General features: G+C 44.0%; 1 protein-coding gene across 3 annotated transcripts in view; it reads right to left on the bottom strand.

Moving 5' to 3' along the window:
• The window catches only part of pdxdc1 (pyridoxal-dependent decarboxylase domain containing 1), a 52,908-nt gene that overhangs the window by 23,002 nt on the left and 16,006 nt on the right, over positions 1 to 13,900 (bottom strand). For all 3 annotated transcript variants that reach the window (XM_044182665.1, XM_044182663.1, XM_044182664.1), the window contains 4 exons: positions 13,529 to 13,630; positions 13,094 to 13,219; positions 12,376 to 12,426; positions 3,891 to 3,951 (listed from right to left, as the gene is read on the bottom strand). In XM_044182665.1, the coding sequence (XP_044038600.1) occupies positions 3,891 to 3,951; positions 12,376 to 12,426; positions 13,094 to 13,219; positions 13,529 to 13,630 (340 nt within the window). The remainder of the gene's footprint in view (positions 1 to 3,890; positions 3,952 to 12,375; positions 12,427 to 13,093; positions 13,220 to 13,528; positions 13,631 to 13,900) is intronic.

Genomic DNA, 13,900 nt, shown 5'->3' on the forward strand with positions numbered 1-13,900 from the left:
GTGGACCCTGGGACGATCCCTGCCCACAGCATCTTCTGACCACCCAGGCAGACCAGCCGGACAAAGCACCACCGTGGGTGGTGCAACCGCCCCAGGAAGAGAGCCTGGATAAGAGCTAAGCTAACCCAGTTTGGACCTAAGGCTACTCCACCACCCAGCCTACAACTGGCTAATGTCCGGTCGCAGGAAAATGGAATGGACAAAATGGGACTAAGGCTAACCCAGCAATGGGAAATCAGAGACTGTTGTGCCCACATCTTACAGAGACCTGGCTCCATCACAACATCCCGGAAAAAGCTAATGCACTCGACGGGTGGAATATGTACACCGACGCAAATTTTAAAAAATGCACTACAGAAATATTACTTTCTGGGTGTATATGTATATAAATTATCATTATTATTATTGTTATTATTATTTTAATTCATGGCAATGGCTGTGCATGTAGAAGCGGCGGCCAGTAGCTCCTTCAAACTTAGCTACATTTTTGTTTTAATTTGTTATTTATTTATTTATTACTGAAGCACGTATTGCTTATGACAGTAAGACACTCATCAACATCAGAAAAGGACGTGCAGGGATTGGATTAAGTGCAGTGGACCTTGAGACGATCAACCACCAAGCGGGGTGACCGACACAGGAAGAGAGGAAAGAGAGGTAAGCTAACCCAGGTCGGACCGGAGGCTATTCCATAGCCCAGTCCGGTCGCAGGAAAATAAAACAGATGAGATAAGACTCAGGCTAACTCAACAACGGGAAATCAGAGTCCGGCTGCACCACAACGAAACTATTGCACACGACGGGTGGACCAAGTTCTGTGCTGACAGAACACAAGACTCCGGTAAGACGAGAGGAGGCGAACTCTGTGTTTACATCAATGATGCTTGGTGCTGAAACGCAGTCAAAGTGGATGGACATTCCATTCCCCAGATTTGGATTTTTTATTGTTAAGATGTCAATCATATTATTTGCCCAGAGAATTCACCAGTGTTTTTGTTGCTCTTGCTTACATTCCTCCAGATGCAAATTCAAAAAACGCACTACAGCAACTGTATGAGGTCATCAGTCAGCAGTCACATGACAAAAGAACCAATCAAATAGACCTCAGAACTGTTTTACCTAAATTCCACCAGCATGTCCACAACCCTACCAGGAACAAATACACTGGACCAAGCTTACACAAACATTTCTGGCAGCTGCAAAGCTCTCCCCATCCTCATTTTGGTCAATCAGATCATATTTCCCTGCTTCTCCCGCCTACTAACTCCCAGCTGATAAAAAGGGTCAAACCATCAGTAACAACAGCTAAAGTGTGGACAGATGAAGCTACAGCAGCTCTACAGGACTGTTTTGAGTGCACACTGGCTCATGTTCAGAGATGCCGCCACCCAGGAGAACCACATCAATCTTGAGGAATATACATCGTCAGCGACATCATACATCAGAAAATGTATTGATGATGTGGTGATCACATAGAAAATAAAATCATTCCCCAACCAGAAAGCCTGGATGAATGGACTGGTGAGAGCTCTACTCAGAGCCAACAAAGCTGCTTTTCGTTTAGAAGACAAGGAAGCTTACAGCACTGCCAGAGACTGAAAGCTGGCATCAAGGAGGCAAAGCTGAGACATCAGGAGAGACTGGACAACACCAACAACACCAAAGACATGTAGTAGGCGATCAAAAACATCACAGGCTACAAAAGCAGGAGCGCCCCCATCATGTGTGAGGCCACTTTACCAGATGAGCTCAACACATTTTATGCTCGTTTTGATCTCCACAACAAAGAGTCAGCTGTAAAGTCCACTCTGCCTCCAGAAGACCAGCCACTGTCAGTATCCACAGCGGATGTGAGAAGAATCCTGCTGAGAATGAATATGAGTACAGCTGCAGGGTCTGATAACATCCCTGGCCGTGTACTAAGAACATGTGCCAACCAGCTAGTTGATGTCATTTTTAACATATCACTGTCTAAGGAGAGTGTTCCTTTAAGACAGCCACCATTGTCCCTGTACCTAAAAAGTCTGTAGTGTCTAGTCTAAATGATTACCGCCCTGTGGGTCTCACCCCCATTCTGATGAGAAACTGGTTCTACAACACATAAAGAACAACATCCCAGCCAGTCTGGACCCTCACCAGTTTGCATTCAGAGCCAACCGATCCACAGAGGCGGTCATCTCCACTGCCCTCCACTCAGTCTTCACACACCTTGAGAACAACACCTAGATCAGAATGCTGTTTGTTGATTTCAGCTCAGCATTCAACACAGTCTCCCCCATGAAACTGACTGGAAAACCTAGCACTCTGGGCTTGAGTACCACACTCTGTAATTAGATATTGGACTTCCTCACAAACAGACCCCAGACAGTTTGGATTGGCGGTCACAACACAACTTCCATTCTAGTGCTGAACACTGGAGCCCCCTAGGGCTGTGTGCTCAGTCCCCTCCTGTTCACGCTGTACACCCATGATTGCAGCCCCCGACATGGAGACAACTCTGTTGTGAAGTTAGGGTCAAATCAACAATCTTCCAGAGTGGTGCACAGAGACACACAGACAACCTACTGCTCAACATCAGCAAAACCAAGGAGCTGATCGATGATTCTAAGAAAAAAAGAAGGCAAAGACACACACCCCTGTCTATATCAGTGGAAATGAGGTGGAGCAGGTGAATAGTTTTAGCTTGCTGGGAATCAACATCACAGAGAACCTGACATGGTCCTCTCACATCTCCACCCTGGTCAAGAAAGCTCAGAAACGGCAGTATTTCTTAAGGAAACTTAAGAAGGCAAAATGTCCCATGCCAAGTTCTTAAGACCTCAAACATGTCACGAAAATATATTCATTTTAGAATTACCACTCATATTATGATTAGGACTCTATTTGCAACCAGCCTTTTAACCTTACCTTGAGATGTGTTAAAGAGTGTGCCTTCAGAGCATAATAACAAACAGAATAATATGAGACAGAAGTAGACCCCCTTGTGACGTGGCCAGAGGCGCACATTCCCCACTCCCACCCATTGTCCAGGACCTCATTAGACAACTGACTGACCCCTTCAAAAAGCAGCAGTTTAACAACTGACACTCGGAAAATCTGCTGCAGTGTCCCCTGGGTCTTGTCCTGGTTCTGGGATAATTTGCCTATTCTGTAGGCTGCTCGATGGTGACTGGTGGTTCTGCATACATATTAAGAGCCTGGGTAGCCACTCAATAAAAAATTTAAAATGTCTCCGTTCTCCGACCCCTCGAGCAAGCCAACCAGTCTCAGGTTTGAATGCCGTTGATGGTTCTCCATCTCCTCCATCTTTAAGGTAAGCATTTGGACTTTGCTCCGCGTGGCAAATGCATCCGTTGATAGCGATGTGATCTGGTCCTCTGACTCTGTGAGTCTTTTGGAGAAAGCCCCAATAGCTTCTTTCATCTCTCTTTTAGAGGAAACCACTTTATGTAACTGTGGAAAAGTCATTTTTCAGCGCTTCAATGGCTGACAAAATCAGACCCTCATCATGGCTAGTCTCTTCTTGAGTTAGCATATTTTCAGTTACTGTTGACCCGTCCATGCTAGCTTCAGGTTCCTCTTGTAGCGTTTCTTTTTCTGGTCTTTAGCTTGTTTTTTTACTCAATTTTTCGACATCGCAGGGAATATGAGTAACTTAACTAATGTTATTAGACTTAAATAGCGTAGTCTATATGTCAGAAATAGACACAACATGCAAAATTCACCAGAGTCTATGGCCCACATGACTGCTGAAATTAATGAAATGAAATTAATTGACTTCACCACAAAGATCCTATCCTGTAGCACATTACTGTTCCATTACATTCGTTTCTCATTAACAAAGAATTGGCACAGTCATGTTTGTAGGGTCCAGGGAATGCGACCCTTACCAGCACTAATTTCCTGGGAAAACTTGAATAGCACCACAGGAGAGCTGAGTTCATCCTCCACCTGTTGGACACAAAGACACAGATCAGCCATCTGAGACACAGTGATCATTATGATCATACTTGGCAAGTGCTGTATGTCATGCAAAACAATTGTCATCAGTTGAATGGGTGCAATGTAAACATGGATTTAAGATTTTGCTTTCTGTCCATGCCTACTGAAGCTACAATACGTGTTGTTTGTGGTAACTGTAACTGTGTGTTACATACAGTTCTTGTTTGATATGTCAAACTCGTCTGTATGGAAGTGGTGTCCCAACTTCTTGCCTCTCAGTGGTATGGAGCAGCCCAAACCAAAGCTACAACTCCAGTTTAGAAGATTTGGCTAAAGAGATGAATTAGCGGCCACACAGTGCCCAAGCTGACATTTGATTAGAACAAATACACAATTTAAAAATACTTTTTAGTGCAAACCGATTAATATTGGACATTGGGCATTTTAACAACTCCATTATCACTATAAAATATTTCAAAAGCAAGTCTATGAACCATGCAACCCTGTGTTTTTGAGTATATAACCCAGTGTGTCTCCTGTTTAGCATTTTCTTATTATAGAGCATTTGTGTCAAATTGTGCTATGCCATTTATCCAGAATCAAATTTAGCAAACAACTGATCTCAGTGAAGTTACATGTGTTACATTTCTTCATAATCTCAACCACTAAGACAGGAAATAACAAAATGTGAAGCTTATCATTGATGATATCCAGGTGAAAGGTTAATGCAAGCATCATGCCTGGGTGGGGCTGAGATGAAGGCTAGTGTTTCTGGGGTGTTGATGTGAAGGTCATGAATAATTCACAAGCATGTGTGGTGCTGTCAACTTAGACAACCAGACAAATAATTGTAATATGTTTTACCCATAATAAGAGACACGTGATAACTGCTCCCAGAGCAGGTCTCAAGGCCTCAGTATGCTTCACGCTAAGTGCTTGTTGCTGTCTCAAACCCCCTTTCCGATGGCGGAATCACTCATTGATTGGCCAGGTATGGGGAGGTGAATGCCTTTGAGGAGGGACTCCAAAAATGTGTGCAGTTATCCCCTTTTGAACAATTTATCACATCCCACCCCTCTCTATGATGCATGCTTTTTGCCCCCCCTTTGAGTGTAGCCATTAGAAACAGGTTTAAACACTGGACATGGACAGATGACACATTGTGCAACCTAGTTTGTTTGAACCATACTGAGACCTTAAGGGTTTGAATGTATCTATTGTAGGCAGATTGTTGGTGGGCTGAGGCATATGCACCAGCTCCAGGGTTTTCTCCTCTCAGTGGTGGACCCCACAGACCAAAGAGCAGAGGCCAGTGAGGAGGGGTACAGTTTGTTAATGACTGGAATCAAAAGTATATAACCACAGCAGGAACCCAGAATTAGATGAAGCAACAAACTCAGACAGGACCCAGGCATTATCAACAGGCACAGCTAAAACATACAACTAGTAAGATGTTTTCAACCAAGCAGGAAAAAGAGACAGCAATTCAGACAAATGTAGTGTGTCCTGTGTTGTTGGTAGGTGCTAGGCTCTGAGTAAAACAGAAAGCGATCCGATTTTCTTTGCGACAGGCACGTCAACAATAATACCACTTTTGAAAGTTGAGAAGTTGTCTATTTCCACTGGCACCACGGATGGCTGCCTCTGTGTTTTGGTGTGCGTTGTTTTATCTTGTTTTGTTTGTAAATTCAGTGACAATGGGACAGTCCTGACACCATCCCCCGTGACCCCATCCACCAGCTCCAGCCCAGCAGCTCCACATCCCCCACCTCAGCCTGGGCCTCTCCACAAGTGCCACCCTAGAGGCTCCCCCCTCCCCTACTGCAACAATGACGCAACAAGACTGTTCAGGAGGGAGAACCCCTGCAAAGCAACCGGGCCAGACTCCGTCTCTCCTCCACCCTAAAGCACTGTGCTGATCAGCTGTCTCTGGTGTTCATGGACATCTTTAACACCTCACTGGAGATGTGCCACGTGCCAGCCTGCTTCAAATCCTCCACCATCATCCCTGTCCCCAAAAAGCAGAGGACCACTGGACTTCAGACTACAGACCCTGACCTTTATGTGTCTTTTGTGTTGTCCCACCTCAAAGCCATCACAGACCCACTCCTGGACCCCCTGCAGTTCGCCTACAGAGCCAACAGGCCCATAGACGATGCTGTAAACATGGCCCTTCACTTCATCGTCCAGCGCCTGGACTCCTCAGGAACCTATTCCTTTCAGCTCCTGCTCTATAGGAAAAGTTCCTATAGAGCAGGTCTAGACCATACTCCTTATAATATTATTTACAGAGACCCAACAAATCCCACCACTAGCAAGCACTTGGCGACAGTGGCAAGAAAAAAAATCCTTTTAACAGGCAGAAACTTTGGGCAGAATCAGACTCAATGGTGGGCGGCCATCCGCCGCTGTCGTGTTAGGCGGATGGCGGATCACACACAAGCTGCATGACGGAGCACCCGGCTGGCTGAAGGAGTTGGTTTGCAGACACATTTGGACAATGAAAGGAGCCACAAGACCAGCAAGATGACAGTCGGGCAACCAGAATCATGCAGTCATAACTTCTGGCAATTGCTGTAAAGTTTATGTGTGTTTGCTCGTGGCAATAAAAATCTTCACGAATACTGTCGTACCTCTGTCTGTGCTTGAAGGACTCACGGTGGAAACGAGCTTGTTACACTGGTGCCCAACAAAACCTGACGGATCCACAGCAGCCTGTAAATAGACGCCAGCTGGAAGTAATCCAAGAGCAGGCAGAAAGGCAGACCCAGCTGCAAATTACTCGCCAGGTGGCAAGGACCATTTGTGGACACATGGCAAATAGCGACATGGACTATGATCAGAATCAGAATCAGAAATACTTTATTGATCCCCGAGGGGAAACACTTTCGTTACAGCTGCTCACTATCACGTAAATGCACACAGGAATAGAAGGAATAGAAGTACTAAGCAAATTAAAATATAATACACTATAATACAGGTAAGATCCTGCCTCACTCCCTTGACTTCCTTGATGACGACCATCTCACACCGTCCCAGAAAGCAGACGTGGCGAGCTGCAACGTGTTTTGCTGACGTGTTCTCCTCCCTGCCGGGTCGCACAAATCTCATAGAGCACTACAATGAGACTCACCTGGGAGTGATGGTGCGTTCACTGCCCTACCGGTTGTCTAATCACAAACGAAAAGTGGTTCAGAGTGGTTCGGAGCATGTGCAGCAGTGGCCCGCAGTGCTCGAGTCACTGAGGCAGGCTGGGCTCACTGCCAACCCGAAGAAGTGTGCGGTTGGACAGAGGGAGGTACGGTATCTGGGGTACCACTTGGGCAGAGGGCAGGTGCGTTCCCAGAAAGATAAAACAGCAGTGATTGCCACCTGCCTGAGTCCAAAAAGGAGGTGAGACTGTTCTTGTGGCTGGCAGGCTATTACCGGAGATTCAACCATAACTTCGCTGAGCTGACCAGCCTCCTGACCAATCTCACCCAAAAAGGTGCTTCAGATCCGGTCCAATGGACAGAGCAGTGGCAACTGGCATTCGAGAGGGTGAAACAGGCCCTCTGTGGGGAGCCTTTCCTCCACACCCCTAACTCCTCTCTCCCCTTTGTCCTGCAGACTGACGCATTAAACAAAGGGTTGGGGGCCGTTCTGTCCCAGAAGGTGCAGGAAGTAGAGTGTTGTACATCAGCCGAAAGTTGTCTGAGAGGGAGGCTTGGTACAGCATCCTGGGAGGAGTGCTTGGCCATCCAGTGGGCGGTTGAGGCCCTGAGGTACTACCTGCTGGGGCACCCATTCACCCTCTGTTCGGACCATGCCCCCCTCCAGTGGCTTCACCGCCTGAGGGAGGCCAACGCCTGGATTACACGGTGGTATCTAACTTTCAGAGTGGTCCCTAGGCCAGGGGCACAGATGGCCATGACTGACTGTGTATCCCGTTCTCAAGGGTGGGGGTGGGGGTGGGGGAAGTAGGTTAGGCCGGATGGCCTCCTTGCCTAAGTTGGGCTCATTGTCTAATTATGCTCTCCCCTTTATATGCAGTAACGTGCTGGACCTGAGGGACTAGGAGGACTCACGGTGGCAACGATTTTGCTACAGGAGCATCACCAACTGGTATTTGGATTTTAAACAAAAGGAAGTAATGAGATGCAACAGCACATGACACATTAATTATTCATGACCCTTGTATTTCTTCGAAAGACAACAAAAGTGTGGTGGGCTATTCCCTGAAGTACCTCAAAGTACATGCCTGAGTGGTCCACATCCTAAACAATCAGGAAGAAGTGAACAGTCCATCAGCCAGTGGAGACCCAAATACCACTGAGCTGATGTGCATGAAGGAAAATGGTCAGGAGTGACAGGAAGAAAGAAAAGCGAAGGGAGGGCAGAGGGTAAGGGGGGAGTGAGGGAGACAGGCAGAGGCTTGGTCCCACCTACAATAGAGAGCATGAGAGAGCCCAGAACGTCCCGCAGTGAAGCCCCGGAGATGGGCGGGATCGGCGACACCACGCCCTAGAACCAAGGCAACCCACACTGACTATAACTACAGCTATACACACACACAGAAAAGACTCACACATGGACATGCAAGCTCATACACATTCACATTTTACTAACACAGTGATACTCAAACTGCAGCATCTTCACTGTGAATGTGGCTGACTGTGATGAACCTGAAATTCATCCTTTTACCAAGCTACTGTGAGTACCACTGTGTGATGATTCTGATCCCCAACACTGATTGTTTCCTGCATCTGGATTACAGTAGTGTAAATGTATAATGCTACTTATTCCAGCCTCTCTGATAGGATGAATTTACATCACATTACATCTCAGTGACTGTATGGATGCTAGGGGTGAAACGGTATACAAAATTCACGGTTCGGTATATACCTCGGTTTTCGGGTTGCGGTTCCCTACGTTTTTGGTAAAGCAGGGGAAAATCAAAAAAATACAGAAAATAACATTTTTGTCATTTATTTTGAAAAATGTAAACATTCAACAGTGGTTCATTGGCAATGATTCTTACTATAACAGTTAATGCACTCAAATACTGGATTTGTGTCACTAATTGTAAGACTCTGACCTGATGATAATTCCTGAACAGCTGCAGCTTGCGTTCATTTATACAGAGCAGGCACAATGGACTGACTAAAATGCACACGTGAAGGCACATTGTATCGGGCCTCAAGCCCTTTGACAATATGCTTAAATTCTGTACTCTCTATGACCGAGTATGGTTGCATATCTGCAGCAATAAACAATCCTATAGCATTAATTATTGCTTTTGCACGTTCCGAATCTGCAGTGAGAGGCTGCCTGAACACTGTGGGGAGAAAGACTTGCCTTCCAGTCTGTTTTTGTCTTGTTCCACTAATCGACACATTCGGGTGATGCCGTCATAAATTACATATTTGTTGCAGCTGGTATAGCAGGATTAAAAAACCAAGTACAGGAATACCTTGAAAATAGTGCCTTTTTTTGAACAAAGTGCTTAAAAAGTCCTTGAAATTCAAATGAACCACTTTACACTGTCTTATATATTGACCAAAGTTTTGTTCTGAATCAGAAATCGCTCAGCTTGTTTGGTTTTTTTTTTTATTCTGACGCGTCACCATTTCTCCCTCTCTGAATCATCACTGGCTTTCCCTCTTATTTCTTCCTCGCCTTGATGAGCCAGTTACCGAAAACTAAATATGACATGGAAGTGTACATTTAATCCAGCATGGATGGAAATTGATCTATATAGCAATTGGCTTTTGACTGCTCTGTTTTATACCGACTGCTGACTCCTGACTCCTCTTAACCGGCTCTTAGGGGCCTTAAGCAAGCAACAACGGCTAGGCTAAAAACAAGGCTTACCTAGTCTGTTGCAGGCCACATTTTGGCCTTTGTCGTGGCTCAAAAACTGACATCCATAGAAACGTTTGGTCTCAACTTAAACCAGAGCATCTGTAGATTAATACCATACCCGACATGTTATGATCCACTAAAGTTAGACACGATACGAGATTAATAAATCCACGTTTTCATTAGCTTTGCCGCCATTTTGACTGGAAGGGAGCCTGCTGTATGTCGCCACTATGCGTCTGCGTGGTCGCCATATTGGAGAGGTGAAGATCCGCTAGTAAACAAATACGATAAGCGTCATGGATCGGATTTCATGATCAGCGACTAGAAAGCATAAATCCCCATCTCCCGATCATATATTTTTACTAAATATCGGCCAATAACAATTGGCGGTCGATCAATCTGGGCATCCCTAATCATTGCCCATTTTCGCTGTAACTAACTGGGAAATAGTAATTAATGCTCCCATACAGTGGATCTAAATGTCATGCGAGGATCCTCCAGCTCTGGTCTCTCATTTGTGTTTGCCGTTTAGAGGCAGCGACACTATATGAGCTTCACTAATCTGGCTAAGCCGACCAGCATGCTACAGCTGGGACTACAAGTGGTGCACTGCCAAAACTTTCTGGGTAAAACTAGCGCTCTACAATTTCTGTTCTGCGTGCACAAGTAGTCGACATAAATAAACTATTTTGACAATAACTGTTTGAGTCACAGGTCACACCGAACCGAGGAAGTCATATACCGAACCGAACGTCCTGTAGTGAACAGTTCGGGACAAATGCACGTACTGTTACACCCCTAATGGATGCAGTGTTTGCCTTTAGTGGTTGCCAGTGAACAAGCCTATAATACAAGTCTGTACCACTAAGACTGTTTCAGTATCAACACAACTCGAGACAACACAAATGGGTTTTGTTTTTGAACAGCTGGAAGTGATTTCTTCATGAATTAATGAATACATGGAGAGGCTTTGATCCTTGTACTCCTGTAAACTTTCTTACCAAGCATAACAATAGCACCTGAGCTCCTGAGCTGTTTATTATGGGAATAAGATGATTAATTAGCCAATATTTCTGTATCAACATATGTGGTTGAATTTCACATGTGGGTGGTGACATCATATAATAAATACTGGGGCCATGGGCCATGTTGTATCAAAATCTAATCAGGTCCTCTAGTCTATAGGGGAAGTAAACATCAAGTAGTAGTTTCATGGTGGTGTGGTTGGGCTGAAAAGGTCTGTCCAAAATCTGTCCAATTTCAGTTCACCACTGAGATCCATCAGCCTTCAAACAAAATAAGGAAATTTGTCTACTATAACATCTTTGTATCTAATTTAATAAGTGGTTTATTAAGTCTGGTGATATTCTATATTTTTCTTCTTGTCAGTAAATCCCATGTGCAGAGCCAAACCCACAGCAAATGTATTCTTCTAACAAGTATTGTGTATGTATCAAAGCCTTATATATCTTCTTCCTCTGTGCCATAGAGCTCCATCGTTGTCCAAAAACTATTAAAAACACATCAGTGAGTCACGCTGTTGCACTGGGTGACATGTTCCTTCATTACGATGAGCACACACTGTGGTTTACTTTGACTCAATCCCACATAGACCGTTCTGCTGTCTCAAATACTCACTAGAGCACCAAATGTGGATTAATCTGCCTCTGAAAATAATCCCAAACAAATGCACTATTCCCTCCTGTATTCCTTCCTAGTAATGTTTGATAAAAACTACAGTGACCAGCTGTTTTAGGAAATTACCTAGCTTTTTTTAAGAACAAAACTATACATTTGTGAGGCGTTTTGAAAGTTCAAGTCTTCAGTGGGAACCAATGGACTTGGGGCAGAGTGGACAAACAGGGTAGGGAAGTCAGAAAGTATTGGTCTTTTTCTCTTTTATTCAGCAGGACTGCATGAAAAATGAAAACAGTATACAGGTGTGAGACTATCAACAAGTGCTGAAACATAAAATGCCTGCATAACATTCCTATTATATTCCTGTTGGGACAGGGGAATTTGTAGGTTTAATAACTTTACAGTTAGCTAAACATACTTAACATCCCTTTTATGTATTTTCTAACATCAATATAATATTTTACAATATTCCATGAGTAACTTATGTTTATCTGTTATCAGTACTGTATTTCATGAGTTTATCCAGCTTTACTTTAGTTTTAATTTATCATATCATATGTTAATATTCATTCTGTGCTAGCTACTTAACAGTGAGTTTATATGTTTCTCATATGATATTGATATAATATTATAGTGACTGTCAGTGTGTGACAACAGGGCTCTATTTTTACTGAGGTGCAGTGCAAAGTCAGAGATACACAGCAAGGCATGAGATATATATATATATATTTTATGGTGAGTTATAAAAAAGGAACTGCACAGATTCCTATTTTTCAATAACTTCACTCACACTGGGTTATCTCTGACTTGATACTGTCTTCCGGCTTGTTGTTTGTGTGTGTTAAATGAAAACTCACAAAATATCTGAAGCCTGACCAGACAAACAGTTCACCTATTATTATGGTAGACATTCTGTTATCATTTATGGCAGAACATTAAGAGAACACCTACCGATGTACTGATGGAGGCCAGAGTTTTTAGCTTCTCCAGGAGTTGCTGGCTCTAGAGGGGAGGGAGAAAAAGGTGAAATTACTGATTTTCCATATCTAACAAAGCAAAGAAAATCATTTTATCGCCTAACAAATACTTTAATTATTTAAACATTTTAAAGGAATAGTTCAATTTGTTGGGAAATACGCTTATTTGCGTTCTTTCTGATAAGATCATTACCAATCTTGTGTATGTGTGTATAAATTGGTGACAGCAGGGGGAAACAGCTAGCCATGCTCTATCTAAACTTAAAAAATAACCCTACCAACACCTCTAAAGCTCACTAATTAACACCTTGTATCTCATGTCTTTAAATGGTACACAGACAGTAATGTAAAAACTACAATTTGTGGTTTTAGGGGAAGGTACGTGCAGGAACATGAATAACAGTCTATCCATCCGCCTAGCATTTCTGTGCAACATCCCCAGGAATAGCCTAGGTTGTCAGATATGGTCGATGAGCACAGGTTTGGTTTTTTGTCTCTGTACAGGTTCGATGGTACCAAACCTAGCAACCTCATTGTGACAACAACATTCCAGGAAAATGAGCACAGTCCCTGCACCCGGCTGTTGTTCACCAAGAAATAGTTCCCGCACATAACTCCTCCTAATTAACACGCTACATCTGTCATAGTAAAAATGACAGTTTGTGGTTTAGGGGGACGTAAGTGATGCTCACTAGAGAGGTGGCGAGTCTGATCTTTTGGAAAATCCCATTGTGACCAAGGTACTGCAGGGAGAGCCAGAGAGGCAGCGCTCGCAGCTTCGCCACCGGCTGGCTGGAGGTCAAACCTGCTGCCAAAGACTGAGAGCAGCGACATAGAGCAGTGAGTCATTTAGAGAAAGACAAAGACACTGGTCATGGACAGCTGAAAAGAATACAATCTCAATCTTAATGCAATTAAGAACAAATCTTAACATGAGTAGATCAACTAATGGCTGTTGAAGGAAAGTTTAAATAAGTGTGTGTTTGACTGTAAGCAGAAAATTACATTTCTTCAGCTGGCATCAGGTGACCAAGAGGACAACCAAAAAATGCCACAAAAACTACCAAATACATGTAATGTTCTGTGTTGAATCAATTGTTGTATGACATTATACAGTATGAGCCTACCAGCGCTGGGTCTTCATGTCTGTAGAGAGTGACAGCGGTTACAGCAGGCAGTCCCAGCCACTGACCTGGTGTCAGTGTCATACTGTCACTTCTGACGGCTGCCTGGAGGGCACAGAACAATGTACACACATACACAAACGTCACAAGAGAAAGTCAGCATAAGATGGCATTTCCTGGGTGTCTGGCTTCTATAATCAAAGTGACGTGAGACAATAACACTGGAAGGGATGGCTCAGAAGTTGGCAGGTGCTGGAAGTGGAGACTCACATGCTTGCCTGTTCTTCCCTTCAAACACTTGCATCTCTGTGTTCCAGGTTTTTACACTGTGCACATGTAATTATACCTCTTTTCAGACATGAAAACAGATATTGC

Source organism: Siniperca chuatsi, linkage group LG21 (assembly GCF_020085105.1).
Source record: "Siniperca chuatsi isolate FFG_IHB_CAS linkage group LG21, ASM2008510v1, whole genome shotgun sequence".
Lineage (NCBI taxonomy): Eukaryota > Metazoa > Chordata > Actinopteri > Centrarchiformes > Sinipercidae > Siniperca > Siniperca chuatsi.